The sequence below is a fragment of the Leptonychotes weddellii genome, chromosome 6 (assembly GCF_054177405.1).
Source record: "Leptonychotes weddellii isolate Sample4059 chromosome 6, ASM5417740v2, whole genome shotgun sequence".
Taxonomy (NCBI): domain Eukaryota; kingdom Metazoa; phylum Chordata; class Mammalia; order Carnivora; family Phocidae; genus Leptonychotes; species Leptonychotes weddellii.
Window position 1 is genome coordinate 24,312,358 of NC_138374.1, and position 16,114 is coordinate 24,328,471.

The window sequence follows — 16,114 nt, forward strand, 5'->3', positions numbered from 1 at the left end:
AGGGCGCCAGAGAGGCTGGGCGCCCACCTAATTCACAGGGAAGGCAAGTTGGACTTAAGGAATGGAAGTGATGGAAAAGATGTCATGTAGTAAATGTAAATAGTTCTTCTTCACCTCACATAATGCATTCCATTTTCATTATTTTCTCAAGAGATAGAGGAGGCAAAAAAAAAAGGGGGGGGGCGATGAAAAAGAATAAGTGTGGTTTAGATCAGATAAAGGCAGAGCCCTGTTAGAGTGATCCTGTGTAGGCTCACTGAGTTTGTAATTCTGTCTTGTGGGTGAAAAGTAGATTGATTTCAGTTTAAAAATGTGACTGACCAACAACAGGTATATAGTGTTAAAGGGAACTCAGTGTCTGGTAGAATAGAAATTTTCACAGCATTAAGATCCTGGCCTTCTAGGTGGGCCCAGTCTCCTATGATGAAGTGACTTGGCCCCCAACTGCTGTCCTGAACATGATGTTTCCCAGAAATTACAAAATTGTTTATTGTCCAATTGCAGATTGGTCTTTTTCTTTTTCTAAAGAGCTTTCTTCAAATGTAATAAAAATGTTAAAGTAGAAGATATATAGGTACCAATCATTGAGTCCTTACCATCTGCCAGGTACTATGCTAAGGTTTTTACATGTCTAACTTCATTTAAGTCTCATAGCAACCCCGACAAAGAAAATACCCCATTTTACAGATGAGGAAGTTGAGCTTATTAATAAATGTGCCTGTCTTGTCACAATTAGTAAGTAGAGGAGCTAGAACTCAAACCCTTGCTTTTAGGCACCTTACCTTTTCCTCAATTGCTAATGCATAGGTTGTTCTTGTTAATCAGATGATCCTTATTATTACCTAAAACAGTGGAGTTTTGGGAAGGTTGAGTGATCAGGACTTTAAAAAATTATGCTTAGAAACATTGGCCTGCTCCTTCTAGTGTTCTCTTCATCATGACATTTCTAGGTCGGCCTACTGCTGATTTTCTTTTCTGAGGATCCACTTGCATTCAATCTTGTATGACGTCTGTGGCATCAGCAGGATTTGACTGCTGGTTATAGGAAGCAGTGTGGAGAGCCTTCCTCTGTCAGATCAGTTGACAAGCAGAGTGGGTTTTACCTCCTTAGGTTGTGTTATAGAAAACCTTGTAAACATTTGGGCTGTTAAGAAAGCAAAGCTGTCTCTTTCTCTATTCCCAGTTGACATTCAAAAGATACCCTCAGAAACTTGATTAAATAAGGTCTTATGTCGGGGGTTTCCAAGTCTCTCAGTAATGAGTTTTCTTGGTTGCTGTAAAAACTACCAGTATTGTTCCTTGCTTCCCTTGGGTTAGAATTTGTGCCTGATCTAGATGAGGTCTTTCCTTACATCCCATGCGTGGGGTCACTTCCAAGGTGAGTAGGTCATTGGTTCTCATCCCACTGGTAGAAGATGGACCAACTGCTTAACGAATTTAAATATATGTCCATTTCCATATGCTGCCCAGCTGAGATTGGGTCTGGAAAAACTCAAGAAATCTTCCAGTGCTATAAGTGATGGGACAATCATTAAATCCCAGTGTTCTGACCAGATTGTAGTTTGGGTAATTACATCCTTTTTTTCAGTTCCCCTGCAGTGTTATTTGGGTATTAGATCCATAAATGGCCTCTCTGGCTGTTAAGCAGCTGCCACTTTCCACCCCCAAGGTGGCTTTGTTTTACGGGTGGGTGAATCAGTCCTTGCATATAGTTCTTGGAATGGTTAGGGAGCCTTTGGGATGAGACTGTAAGTTAGCAACTTATAAATTTGTGCCTTATGGCAAAGAAGCTTTTATGTTCCTCCCAAGACTGCTGTCCCTATGGACTCAGATTATTGGCAGGATAGGACAAAGTGAGTTTTGTGGAGTGTTCACTTCTTAGAAATAAATAAGATGGAAAGATGGGAGAAGTAGCAGACACAGGCCTGGGCTGATCCAGCCTAGAGGAAAATGCAAGTAGAACAGAACTGGTGTGTGTGTGTGTGTGTGTTTGGTGATTGCCTATGCACACTGAGAGATTTGCTGGAAATGGGGGAGTTAGCTGGCAGGGTGGGTTGGATCTGGGTATTAGGAGCATCACCACAGAGAAAGCATTTTTGTTAACGCTTTGTTAAATAGCTAATGGGTTCTTAACTAAGTCACACTCATCTTGAGTCTCTTCTTTAACAGTCTGTGAATCCTTATATTGTGAAGTTGTCTATTGTGGATGATGAGGCTACGCTCAATGTGAGTATATGGATCCTTGGGTATTGTTTTAATTACTTGCTTTTGGTGGCCTTACTTTCAGTGGATATTTAGAACAGAGAGTAGAGAGCTGTTGTGTTAATTTCATCTGGCTATAAAGAGGGAATCGGTATTTCATTTTAGAGCATCAGTGTGACTGTCTTATTGTATTTTATCTTCTTATGGAAGGAAGGTTTGAGGGGACATTTGTTGGCTAATCATCATGAAATGGTTATATTTCATGTTATAGTGTGCTGAGGTTGATGATTCTACAGAGTCAATAAGTTACATTCCCAAGAATAAGAAGGCTTAGATGATATATCAAATCAGCATGATGTACACTTAAAATATCTTACAATTTTGTATGTCAGTTATACCTCAATAAAGTTGAAAATAAAAAAAACAAAAACAAAACAACAAAGCAAGGCTTGTATGACTAACCGGTGGGAGATCCCTTCTTATAGAACTAGCCAGATGGCATTTACAGCCTGACTTGGTGAAGCTGGAAGATGGAAGATGATCTATATACCTGCTACATATGTCCTTGAAAGTTTGGGAAATAATATCTGATCTCTGACTAAGGGAGGAAGAAGATGGCCAGGTGTCTGGCATCTTGCCCTCTTCATTTTTCTAATTTCACTTATGAAAAAAAAAGCATACATGATTCATCCTTGTGGCCTGAATTGATCTTTGTGTCATGTTTAGCACGTTCTAAAGGGGAAGTTGATAAGTCACTTTTACATTTATTGGATGCTTCTTCCTGTTATCCTCCTGTTTTCCTGTGGCCTGAAAGAGTGGTTTGTCTCTATGCCTTCATTTAGTGTGAGACTCATTGTCACTCTTATTGTGACTGTTTTAGAGACATATGAGAGCTTTTTGTTTGAAGATTCTAACTTAGTCTTCTCTTTTGAGGTAAAAATGATCCCAGTGAAATTGTCAGTGATCTGGGCTGGTCCGTTTCACCCCTCCCCAACCTTGTTACTCTATTAAGTGACATTAAGATAGATCAGGAAAATCTGGACCGTTGGGCTGTAATTAGTGTTTTTCCTGGCCTGGCATTGCCACCAGCCCCTTATTTCATCTGTGCTGTCTTTTTTCTTTCTAGGGAATGGGGCTTGTGATTGCTCAGGCTTTATCTGAGTACAACAGGTAAGTCCACTGTTCCAGAAGGGTCTCATTTTCATTTGAATTGGTTGAGTAGAAAACAGATTTGCTCCAGTGCTTGGATGAACTTCCCTTACCTATCCTAAAAAGGTATTCTTAGGTTTAGCTTCTGGCAGATGTATTTGCTCTAGCTCAGCTTGATGGTCTTAGCAGGGGTTGTGTCTAAGACCAAGGGGAAAGTAGCCACCAGCTTAGTGTCCATCTTTTCTTTAAGCAATTAGGCACATTCTTTTGCAACCTTTGGTATTTTATTGCAGAACATTTTAACTAGTTTTCCAGCCACAAGCAGGCTCTTCCATTTAGCCCCATGTATCCTACAAATACAATTTTCTCTGTAAAAAAAAGTTGCGAAGCACCACATTTTGTACACTTAAAAATAAATAAGAAAAAACATACTGAATTAGCTCTAGTTTGATGGATGCTTCTTTTTCATCAGGAATCGACTGCCACTTCCCTGAGTCCCTGTCTTTTCTGGGTCTCTCTTCATCAATGCTTGCTTTCCCTCTTGTTTTGGATGAGGAAGGTATCTGGTATTCAGTGAATGGAAACCAGAAGTGTTCCTAATCCTGGCAAGGGCCAGGCATTATCTTGCTTGCATTTCTTCAGACTTTGCTCACACACAATTGGATATGGAATTTCAAATCTGCCCCATCTCCACAAATAGTTCAGCTCACAGATTTCCCTCCTCTTCCTTCAAAAACAAACAAGATTTTCACTGTTACAGTCTGAAAGTAATTTCACTGTTACATTTTTCAAGTAATAGTCTGTTTGGGAAATAACTGGATCAGCCATATGTTAGAGCAGTTTCACACGTTTGCAGCTTGCTGTTCGGAGTCTTTCCCAAAGTAGCCAGGCATTTTGATACACGCTGCCTCAAGAGCAGATGTGTGTCTCTTAGCTTGCAGGGGAAACTGCTGTGGCTAGATTGTCATAATGCTTTTGTTTTCTGGAGTCAGTGAATTCTCTGAGTGCCCTGCCCTGATTACCTAGAATGCCAAGGACAAAGACATACTTGATAAGTAATACTAAAGTTGAATTTAGTTATTTTTGTTCAGGCAGTATAAAGACAAGGAAGAAGAACACCAGAGTGGTTTTTTCTCTGCTTTAACAAATATGGTAAGTCCAACTTGTTTTTTCTGTCCTGCTAGGAATGTAAGAGGTCTGTAGGGGTAGACAAATTTGGACTCAGAAGTTCAAATGCTTGAGATGATGGCATGATGAGGGGAGAGTGTCTCAGAGCAGATTTTTTTGAGAGCTCTGTCTCTTTTATTGATTTCCAAACCCAAGTGAGATAGGGAGAGGAGAGCTCTGATTGCTCTGGGACTGATTTTTTCAAATTAATTAATTCAGTTTTTTAAAGGCTAAAAAAGCATACATATTAAGTCAGACTTTTGTCTCCTGAAGAGCTGGCTGTGTTTGAGGATTGACCCTGCAGAATATTGATTGACTAGGTAGGAGAATTTAGATCTGAGTGTAGACCCGAGTGCTCCTTGGCTGTCTGCTATGGCCACTTGATTCCTCATAGCTGGTCCTGGAGTCAAGGGATTGATGCAAAGGATTTGAGCTACTCCTCTAAAGATTTAATGGACTGAGAGGTCCATAGTTGAGGAAAGCTATTGGTCCAGTTTGCAAGACTTCTGAACAAGGTTTCTCAACCTTGACACCGTAGACATTTTGGGCCAGGTAACCTGGGACTAATTTTTTTTTTTTTTTAAAGATTTTATTTATTTGACAGAGAGAGACAACAGCGAGAGAAGGAACACAAGCAGGGGGAGTTGGAGAGGGAGAAGCAGGCTCCCCACGGAGCAGGGAGCCCGATGCGGGGCTCGATCCCAGGACCCTGGGATCATGACCTGAGCCAAAGGCAGACGCTTAACAACTGAGCCACCCAGGCACCCCTGGGACTAATTTTTAAGAGATGAATCTAGTAGGTCTTAGAATCTGGGCAGATTCAGAAAGTCTTTTTTCTTGGACATTAGTATTCAAGTAATCAGCTGTAGGGCAAGACAGTTTTTGAGTTCATTGCAAAAAAACAGCTATCCCTCTACCCCCGAGAAAGGCAGTTATTCTCCCCAGTGCTTAGGTCTTCCCTTCTTTCTCAGAGCTTACTCTGAGAAAAGGATTTGCTGAGCTCTTTAACTCTGAAGCATAAATGAGTAAAGTCAGAGTTCAGAGCAATATGAGTGCTGTGTTGGTATTTGGTTAAATGAATTGGATATAATATTACTGCTCCAGGGATCCTTGCCTTTTAGCCAGGAAGAAAAAGTTTTGTACTAAAGAAAGGAAGTTCCAGCTGCATAGTTTGGGACATCAGTAGGCAGAAGGAAAGGTATTTTTAGAGGGATGGGCATCTTTCTCAGTGCCTCTGACATCACACATACTGGAGGCAACCTACTCCGTTTACTTATGTGGCTCCCCTGCCTATGACACAAACTAAAGATTTTGTTAAAGATGGACAGTGGGTCTCCATAGACATTTCTGGTCTGAAACTCAAATATTCCTCTGAAGACAGCTTATGTTGGATATGAAATCAGTGTGCTTTCTGTGGTACTCTTCATGAATTAGTTTCTGACTTTAAGTAAGCAACTTTTAAGAAAGATGCTGAGTGATGAGGTCTAGGTTAACATTTATTTGCTGTCAGTGATTACTAAACTTACACATTGAAAAGGAGAGCTGGACAAAAGTCCTGATTGTTCTTTTTTTTAAAGATTTTATTTGTCAGAGAGAGAGCGGGCATGAGCAGGGGGAGGGGCAGGCAGAGGGAGAAGCAGGCTCCCTGCTGAGCAAGGAGCCCGATGCAGGACTCTAGGTCCCAGGACACTGGGATCATGACCTGAGCCAAAGGCAGATGCTTAACTGACTGAGCCACCCAGGAGTCCCCTGATTTTTTTTTTTTTTTTAAAGATTTTATTTATTTGTGAGAGAGGGAGAGCACAAGCAGGGGGAGCGGCAGGCAGAGGGAGAAGCAGGCTCCCTGCTGAGCAAGGAGCCCGATGTGGGACTTGGTCCCGGGACCCTGGGATCCTGACCTGAGCTGAAGGCAGACGCTTAACTGACTGCACCACCCAGGCGTCCCCCGATTGTTCTTTTTTAAGGCCCTTTATGGAAAGACAATTCAGTGGATTTCTCGTTATTTCAATATTTTATTACTTGTGATTATTTGAAGATCTTGAAAGGGAGCTGGTTTTGGTCTGTATGACTGGTGGGCCAGAGTTCCATGTTCCCTCAGTCTGCACGCCACTTATTTTTTCACTGATCAAATGCTTCGCGTAAGCACAGAGCTCCTCTCACATTTCCCTGCTGTAAGTCTGCAATGCCTCTTTTCTTCCACAGGTGGGCAGCATGTTCATAGCAGATGCCCATGAGAAAATCTCAGTACAGTAAGTGCCTGGAATTCTTGTGCAGTGACTTGAACTTTAGTGTGAGCTCTCTGGCTGGATATGAGTGTGAAACGTTACCTCTTGCTAATCTTTTACAGATTCAAACTTTTATGGTGACTTATCAAATGTTTCTTGGGTTTTAAACAAGAATGGACCCTTAGAAACCACTACTTTGGTCATGTCTGTTGAGCCCTGAGAAGCCGATAAATGGTTCCCAGCTGTCTCTGGACTGAAATGCAAGAGGGCTGGGTGTCTGAGCCAGTTAAGGACTTAACTAGATTGGGGTGGAAAAGTGAGAGGGAAAATAGGGAATGAAGTAGATAAGAACTAGTTCTAAGGAATTAAGTTAAGGCCCTGACTCCTTCCGTATATACCCTTTATATAAACCCAACAACGAAATAAAGGGAGCATTAGAAATGCAAAGGACTGAAAATGAGGAGCTGGGTGAAATTGTATCTTGATGGTCATACTGTTCCACTATAAGAGCCTCTCCAATTTGTTCTCTTTTCTTCTTTAGAACCAATGAGGCCATCCTTCTGGCACTTTATGAAGCTGTTCATTTAAATCGTAACTTCATCACAGTGTTAGCCCAGGTTGGTTATGTTAAAAACTCCAGTGCTTCTCCCTGAATTTCATACAGATTGACTCCACTGAGAACCCTATCTGGCTGTGCCTATTTAGATCTTGGTTTGTAGTGGTAAGTGGTAGCACCAGAGGTGCGTCAGTTGTCTTTGCGGCAGGCTGTCCTCAGATATGTATGTTTCCATCTGGTGCTGAAGTGGGTCTGATAACATGCAAAGTAATGGCTTTGACCAGTTTACTATTCTCTTGCCCAGTTTCCCAATTCTCTTAACCCAAATGAATGGAGATTATTTTGAGTGGAGATTACTTCATTTTGCTCACTGGCAGTCCCTTGGTATTATCTGCCCATATGGATTTTTATGTCAGACTTTCTGCTTTCTAAACCACTGTGGAATTACAACTAGAGATAAAATAGGCCAAATCACTTGTCTTATTATTTCACTAATTTCCAGAGAAGAAAAGTAAAAAATATCTTGTCTAACATGAGGCTAGCTGTTAACAACAACAACAGAATGATCTACAAATATTGAAAGCAGAAAGTCCTAGAATACCGAGTGCTGGGTCACTTGCCCAGCTTGGGATATCCTGAGTGGTTGGTAGAGAAGGGGATTAGCACAGGTTGAGAACTCAAGTGCTGTCCATGAAAGCTGTCTTTAAAGATTGATAAAGTGTTTTTATCTTAAAGTCAGACGGTTTAAAATATGTATGTAGGTTTCTTTTAAAAGAACATTTGCTTATGCTTTTTTCTCTAAGGGCAGTTGTGTATGGAATCACTGAGTTTTAACAAAAAAATGAGGTCATGCTTAAAAGGCAGTGTGCTTGTTTAGGGTCTGCCTAGGAGGACACTTATTTATCAAGACTGAGAACATGAGAGATTTTATCCACTATTCTCATTCTCTTTGTCTGCTCTCTGGATTCTGTAGCTGATTTTAAAGGAGGGGTAAGAGTTAAAAGGCTGAGAAAGCTGTTGGGGAAGAGAAGGGAGTAGCCACCACTCAGCTTAATTCTTTCTTTTTTTTTTTTTTTAAAGATTTTATTTATTTAATTGACAGAGAGAGAGAAAGCGAGAGCAGGAACACAGCAGGGGGAGTGGGAGAGGGAGAAGCAGGCTTCCTGCTGAGCAGGGAGCCCGATGCGGGGCTTGATCCCAGGACCCTGGGATCATGACCGGAGCCGAAGGCAGTCGCCCAACCAACTGAGACACCCAGGCGCCCCTCAGCTTAATTCTTAAGAGCTGATGTGACAGAGATGGCTAAGGAAGGTCAGGAACAGAGGAGTTGTCTGTTTTGGTCCCAGTGGATGTCTCCCCCATGTCTCTGCTTCCACCCTACGTACTCTTGTTGGTTGTGGAATAGGGAGGCTGCTGTCTGCATAGCTCTTTTTATAGCACTTCTTATCCACTTGCCTTGCCTGTACTTACTAGTCAACTGTGTGGTCATCAGAACAGTCTATAGATGTGTTTTAGGTTGATCTGATGAGAGTAGTCCTTGCCCAGGTTCAGATAGGACTGCAGATGCCCTTTTTTTGGTAGAATAATCTCATGTATTTGTTTACCCCAGTTTTTTATTTACATGGTTCTGCAGAAAAACTTATGTAATGGAAACTTACTGGCTTAAAAAAACTAGCCCACAGAGCTTCTTATTAGAGGTTAGTAAGCATCAACAGGAATCAGGTTCTCAAGGGAACTCAATGTAGAAGCAGTCCCTCCTTAGTGAGCATTCCATCTAATTATGAGGCCAGGAATACCAGAAAGGATATTATGGAGAGGATACTCAGAACTGGGTTATGTCTTTTCTTGCCTGCTTCTGTTCTCTTTCAGAGTCATCCAGAAATGGGCTTGGTGACAACCCCTGTCAGTCCTGCTCCTACAACCCCAGCCACACCACTTGGGACCACGCCGCCCTCCTCTGATGGTAAGCCCACCACCTCTTGTTTTCTTGACTAATATGATCTTGAATCTTTCAGGGGGAGCATAGCTGTGTTGAACAAAGAACACAGCTGTTGATTCTTTCAGCTAAGAAATTGTTCTGAGGTGCTATCCTTCAGGACTTCTAAAGCTCCAAAGGAAGCTTGGGAAAAGAAAGTCAAGTGTTTTTCCTGTGTAAGAAGCTACATAACTCTAACTTGTCCTCAGGGAATGGTTGTAGAATCATGGGGTGCTAGATCTGAAAGGGACCTCTGAGGTCAGTAATGCCTTTCCTGCCAAACTCTCAGGGTACTTGTGAGGCTCTGATGAGATATTTTATGAATATCTCTCTGAAATAAAAATAAGATAGTAATATTATCTCATGTTACCATTGCCCAGATGAGGGAATTGAGGCCAGAGAAATAAGTGGATCACCTCATGTTAGTGAAAATTGAGACTAAGAACCAGGACACGGGTCAGGGCAAGGACCATGTCTGTTTTGTTCACTCCTGTCTGTCCAGCGGAGTGCCTGGCATGGTCACTGCTTAATAAATATTTGTTGAGTACTTGGAAGAGAAAGTGAACCTGGGATTTTACTCACTGGTATGTATCTGCCAGCACTTGCAGTGGGAAAACAGTAAGCTTTGAGTGTATTGTAATTGAGAATTTGGTATTTAAGACTTCTGCCTCTGAAACACACCTACCCACCCACACAGAATTTCTACTTTATAAGTTTTATGGCTGGGACTTAAGAAAAAGATAACAGGAAAGAAATTACAAATTTTCCCCAGTGAAGTTTGTCATCTAACTGTGTTTGATAGAGTATATTAACCTAAGAATAATCTTTGTTAGTACTTGATGTTTTGCCTAAAATGTTGACTGAATTTTGGGTAAAGATGCAGAGGAAATCTAACTTGGATCCTTTTTCTGTGCCTCTCTCTGTCTGTGAAGTGACCTTCTTCACTCTGCCCTTTCTCCTTGACATTTTCGTCTGGCCCCTGTGGCAGTAGCATTTGAAGGCAGTGGAAGTGATGTTGGTACAGAAGCGAGTCAGGGAGGTGCCATTGATATTCAAGTCTATGTAGCAAATTGGATCCATTTAGAACTGAAAGTCAAATTCCAAAATATCTTAATGAGAAGGAGCAAGTAGTAAGGACTGCCTATTTATCTCTGCTTTTTCAGGTCACTGAAAAATCCAATAGAAATACTGTTCTTTCTCTTTAAGGATGAAGCCTGCCTGGTTACCATGGCTATCAAAAGCCATATATATCTATATATCTATATATCTATATATCTGAGTCCCATGTGATGCTGGGGTTTGGACGCTTCAGAGAACTGCCTTTCAAACTGTTCATTGTGAACACTTCCACCCACACACTTGATTATGCAATGGCAGGATTTGTGCTTACTTACCTACAACTAGTGAGCTTTTATTTTTTCTAGTGGGAAGATGGAGTCAGCCCACTTTCAAATGACTATCTCCCTTGACAGAGGCTGCTAGGAAGAATTATGAAGCCAAAGATCAAGGAATAACTCTTCTTTAGGAAGGAGATTTTAATTTGTGAGGGATTTTATTCTATTTCTTCTGTTTTATTCTTTTTCTTCTCCCCTGATTAATTTCTTTTCAATAGGGATCCTAAACATTATAACTTTTTTTCCAGGTTTTGGTTTTTAATTATGTATAGTGGTGCTCAGTGGCCCAGTTAGATTTAAAGGTATGTCACTGGAACCATTATTTTTAAAAGCCAGCAGTTTAGATGTAACATTTGTTCTCAGCTCAGACTTGACATTTGACAGCTCAGCCTTGGCATGAGAGGACTTTCTGGTAAACTAAAAATACATATACTTCTATATTTCTACGTATTATATAAGACAGTTTTCAGTTACTGCTGTGTGTGAGTAGGAAAAAAGTTCCACTTACCAGTTAGATGCCTCTTTGTATTGGACAAAGGAAGGGCTCTGAGCTTCAAAATAGGCTGGAGTTTGAATTGGTAGTCTCAGGTCATTAACCCATAGTATGAATTAAGACCTTTTGGTATTTCAACATAAAAATACATTTGTCTTTTATTAGTTTTGGGGGGCTAAAATGTTGGAAAACAGCCAGGGATTGGGCATGCTAATTTCTTCTCATAAGGCTTTTTGTTGTACTTGTTGTGTGTTTGGAACCATTATATGCAAATGTTTCCCATTGTTAATAAATGTTCTCAGCATACATCATAATAACTCCAGAGGGATCCATTATGGTTATGAATACATATTATGAATAATATCCCAAACTCAAGTGAGTCTTCTATAGGTGAAAATACAGCAGAAAGCTGTAGATTCTCTAGCTTGTCTGAGCCAGCATGAGTCTCCTTTTGCTTTTATATTATGTCCTAGTGCAAAAACAGTTAACAAGATGTGTAAGTCTAATTTAAAGTCTTAGAAGCTTGAAAAATCTACATTAAGACTGTTCTGGGGGCTCCTGGCTGGCTGTCGGTCGTGAGTTCAAGCCCCATGTTGGGTGTGGAGGGAAAAAAAAAAAAAAAGAAATAAAAAGACTGTTCTTTTTGGGTCCCAGCCCTGGTTTCGTCCCTCATTGTTTATTAGGAGTGTGGCACAGAGAGTGGGGACAAGGGGTAGTTTCTTTTAGAAATAGCAAGCAGTTGGGTAAATAAAACTCAGTTTCCAAGCTGTCCCAATCAGTAATATCCACCTGTTTTCAGTCTGGTATTCTTTTTCAGGTTCCCTTTCAGGGGTGAAGGGATTAAGGAGTAGAATTTGAATATAGTTCTGCCTTAACTTTTTTCCATTCCATCTTGGGTATTTCCAGCCTAAAGGCTTTTTCTCAAAACGGAGCAAGATTTCTCCTTATTAGGAATGAATTGTCATTTATTTTAAGCAGGAGACTCATCAAAGCAAGGCTAATTTATATTCAATACAGATCTTTCCCTTAGGTACAAATCAGAGTGCCTTCAGAAGGGCCCTGAACACTTTTGGGTTACTTGAGGCTAGAAGTGGAATCAAAAGACCCTTCTTAGGATGCTGGGAGGAAAGCACTATTCCTGGAGACTAGCCCTTCTAGATTATGAGAAGGGTATTGGCCTTAATCTTGGGAGTAGGAAGGGCTCTAGAGGTCTAGGAACAGTAGTTAAGGGTTTTATGATAAGCACTTGGTCCTCCCTCTTTTGTGAAAAAGTTTATTTAGTGATATCCTTGCCTGCTGGCAAATTGGCTATGTAGGTAGAAGTGTTAGATGGAATATGTTGTAGGCTAAGTGCATTTCATCTGTTCTATTCCAGTTATAAGTTCTGTGGAACTCCCACTGGATGCAGATGTACAGACCAGTAATTTACTGATAACCTTCTTGAAGTATAGCTCGATTGTCATGCAGGACACCAAAGGTAAGTCATGCTACTTTGGGGGCTCAGGAAGCAGGGGGTATGGCAGCAGCTACTTAGCTAGAATCAAGGAGCAGCATTAATACTTTGAAGCTTGGACAGGATGAACCACTGGGGCATCCTGTACAGGGCAATGGTCCTGATTACTGGAAAACAGTGATTTCTCACTGCCAGATGGCAATTAGGTGGTGTTGGGAAAACCTGGAGCTGGACGGGTAGTACTTCAAAAATAGAACAGAAAAAAAATTGGTCTCTACAAAAACTAGCAAGTCATTTTAGCAGATTTTGGTAAGTAGATGCAAACTCTTTTGTGTGGGAAGTGGGGGGATTAGCACACTTCAGGGAATTCCCTTTTGAGGACAAGAACTGGAAGCATCAGCTTGTGAGAATTCTTGGACTGTTGTACCAACCACAGTAGGAAGAGGTGAGATTAAGAGGGACAGTGTTCCTTAACACTTAAAATAGAAGTGTCAGTACCCATCCAGAGATGCAGAGTGGAAGTGGGAGAGGACTGGTTGTTGGAAAAGTTTGAGTTTCTTGTCTCTGGTTTCCTGTTCTTCATCTGTTTATGATCTTTCTGTGATCTTTTAATTGATGGTAGGGAAGGGGAATACTTGGGCTGGGTGTGAGAAGGGATTGGGAGGAAACCCAGCAGATTCTATCCAGTATATAATTCAGTCCATTGGGAGCTACAGAGATGGTGAACCTCTGAGACTTGGCAAGTGAGATCTGATAGGTGAGGATGGCAAGACTCTTGTGTATCTGTGTTTCCTGAGGCTTTTGCTTCTCCTTTGTGGAGGGGGGTAACCTCTTTCTTTCTCTAGAAATGTCACAGCAACCACAGAAGAGAGACTGAATAGATGTGACCCTGCAAGTTAACTTGTAGCTTTGCTTGATATAACACAGTGAATTGAGGCCCTTGGAACTTACTTCTAACTTTAATGATCATATAAAGCTGTTTGTGCTGGTCACTTTGTCATACATAAAATGGAAGGCAAAATTGAGGGCAGATTAATTGTAGTATGGGCGGTCTCAGGCTGTCTCTCTAAACTCAGGCTCAGTTAGGTCTTTGCTGATAGGCAGCCTAAATATGGCAAGGGGTAGGGTTAGGTACTATGAAGAATTAATTTCAAAAATGACTCCTGTGAGACTGAGGGAGTGCAGAGAGGGAAAAAAAATGGCTCCTGGGTGGCTATGTTGGCCCAGCTGTCTTGCTATTAAGCCCCTGACCTTCTGCATGCCCTGACTAACAGGATTTCATTATGATTTTAGGAGCAAATAGAAGCAACTTTTTCTTGGCTCTGCTCTGTCCCCATGCCCCAGATATTAGCTTTTTCTTAATTATATATTTATCATTTGATACCTATAAAAAGATACTTCTAATATATATAAATAGTAAATTATAAAGTTTTTAAATAAGTATAATAAATAGCATGAGTTATAAAGTGTAATATAAAATGAACATGTGAACCTACCATTCAGCTGAAGAAATATTAATGATGTTGAAGCTACCTGTGTGTCCCCTACCCAGTCGTTCCTCTCTTATGCAGTCTGCAGAATTTTATCATTCCCTTGATTTAGTCAGCTCTGCTTTCAAAGCCTTTTTTTCTTCTGACTCGGGTGTTGTCACCTTGGAGGAGTATCTGCTCAATCTTTAAAATAGACATTAGGCAAAAATATTTTAAAAAATGTCTGTATACCTATGCATAAATTTTAAAGTCGATTCACCAAAATCTTAACAGGACATCTGGATGGGATGATTAAACTTGTTTTTTTTTTTTTTTTTTTTTAAAGATTTTATTTATTTATTCATGACAGAGAGAGAGAGAGAGGCAGAGGGAGAAGCAGGCTCCCAAGGAGCAGGGAGCCCGATGCGGGACTCGATCCCAGGACCCTGAGATCATGACCTGAGCCGTAGGCAGACGCTTAACCATCTGAGCCACCCAGGCGCCCTTAAACTTGGTTTTTATTGTCTTTTGTGCGTCTCTGAATTTAAAAAAGTTTATAATGAAATATGCCTTATTTTTATATTCAGAAACATTTTTTTTTAAGTGGAGAGATAGCTGCAGGCTTTTTTTTTAAAGATTTTATTTATTTGAGAGAGAGAGAATGAGAGAGAGCACATGAGAGGGGGGAGGGTCAGAGGGAGAAGCAGCCTCCCTGCCAAGCAGGGAGCCTGATGCGGGACTCGATCCAGGGACTCCAGGATTACGACCTGAGCCGAAGGCAGTCGCTTAACCAACTGAGCCACCCAGGCGCCCCATGCAGGCTTTTTTATAGGAGTTGCTCATCAGCTTTTGGGGAAAGGGAGGATAGTGCCAGAGAAATTCTGTGGCCAGAGGTAGGTAGAAGTCTCATGAATCTAGTTTTGCATAGGCAGGGGCATTTCTTTGCTGGCTGCCTAGGAGCGCTGATGTAAGCTCTGGGGAATGTCAAGGAAGTATCATTATCATTATTCTATATGCACTGTCTGTCTATGAGGAGAGGTGAATGTATTTCTGGCCTACAACCCCCATTATGCCTTCTAATTGTCAGGTTTTAGTTGATTTTATCTTTGAGGAAGTAGCAGGTTAATGTCAGGGTGAATTCTGTTAGTTCCTTTCTATAGCACTGTAATCTGTTAATAGATCTTCTCTCAGAATGGACTTCAGTTTGGGTCCTGTCAAAGCTAATTTGAAGCATCATAATCATTTGTCCATTTTGGATATGCTGGTATGACCCTCTTGCCTCCATTTCACCCATCATCCACAAAGATCCTGGGAAGTAAATAAGCTTTGATGGTTCTGGTAATTGGCAGTGATGGAGTAGCTCTTTCTTGGTCATTTGTGTGGGCTTAAAGCCCTGCTCCTGAGGTTACCTTCTTCTTGTTTAATAACTAGAATGTGAGTTCTGGGAGACCAGGGACCTTTGTTCAGTTCAGTGCTATATCTAATGCCTAGCAAAGTGCCTGCCATGTAGTAGGTATTAAGTAAATATTTGTAGAGTGAATAACTTTGGCAGGAAGAAAAGAAATATGATGAAGCGTTCACAGCTTTCTCAGTCATAAGTAGTGTGCACAGTATAAGGAAAGGCAGGGGCTAGCCCCTGGTTTTTTGTTTGTTTCTGATTCCACTGCCAGTTTGCTATGAACAGTTATAAAACCTTTCTAGGTTTTGTGGGACGTGGCTATAGATGGTGGCCATTTGGCTAAGATCAAGTATAGCTGGTAGATGGGAAGGGATGGGGAAGGGAATAGACCAGACTATTCAGAAGCAAAGCGTTTTTATTTATTTTTTATTTATTTTATTTATTTATTTTTTTTAAAGATTTTATTTATTTATTTGAGAGAGAGAGAATGAGAGACAGAGAGCATGAGAGGGAGGAGGGTCAGAGGGAGAAGCAGACTCCCTGCTGAGCAGGGAGCCCGATGCGGGACTCGATCCTGGGACTCCAGGATCATGACCTGAGCCGAAGGCAGTCGCTTAACCAACTGAGCCACC

The 16,114-nt window shown here is 41.1% G+C and overlaps 1 protein-coding gene across 2 annotated transcripts in view; it reads left to right on the forward strand.

Annotated features, from left to right (window-relative positions):
- ARMH3 (armadillo like helical domain containing 3) overlaps window positions 1-16,114 on the forward strand; it is a 179,152-nt gene that overhangs the window by 27,621 nt on the left and 135,417 nt on the right. For both annotated transcript variants that reach the window (XM_081822820.1, XM_081822821.1), the window contains exons 9-15: window positions 2,170-2,226; window positions 3,329-3,372; window positions 4,443-4,503; window positions 6,721-6,767; window positions 7,285-7,360; window positions 9,169-9,262; window positions 12,537-12,638. In XM_081822820.1, coding sequence (XP_081678946.1) covers window positions 2,170-2,226; window positions 3,329-3,372; window positions 4,443-4,503; window positions 6,721-6,767; window positions 7,285-7,360; window positions 9,169-9,262; window positions 12,537-12,638 — 481 coding nt within the window. The remainder of the gene's footprint in view (window positions 1-2,169; window positions 2,227-3,328; window positions 3,373-4,442; window positions 4,504-6,720; window positions 6,768-7,284; window positions 7,361-9,168; window positions 9,263-12,536; window positions 12,639-16,114) is intronic.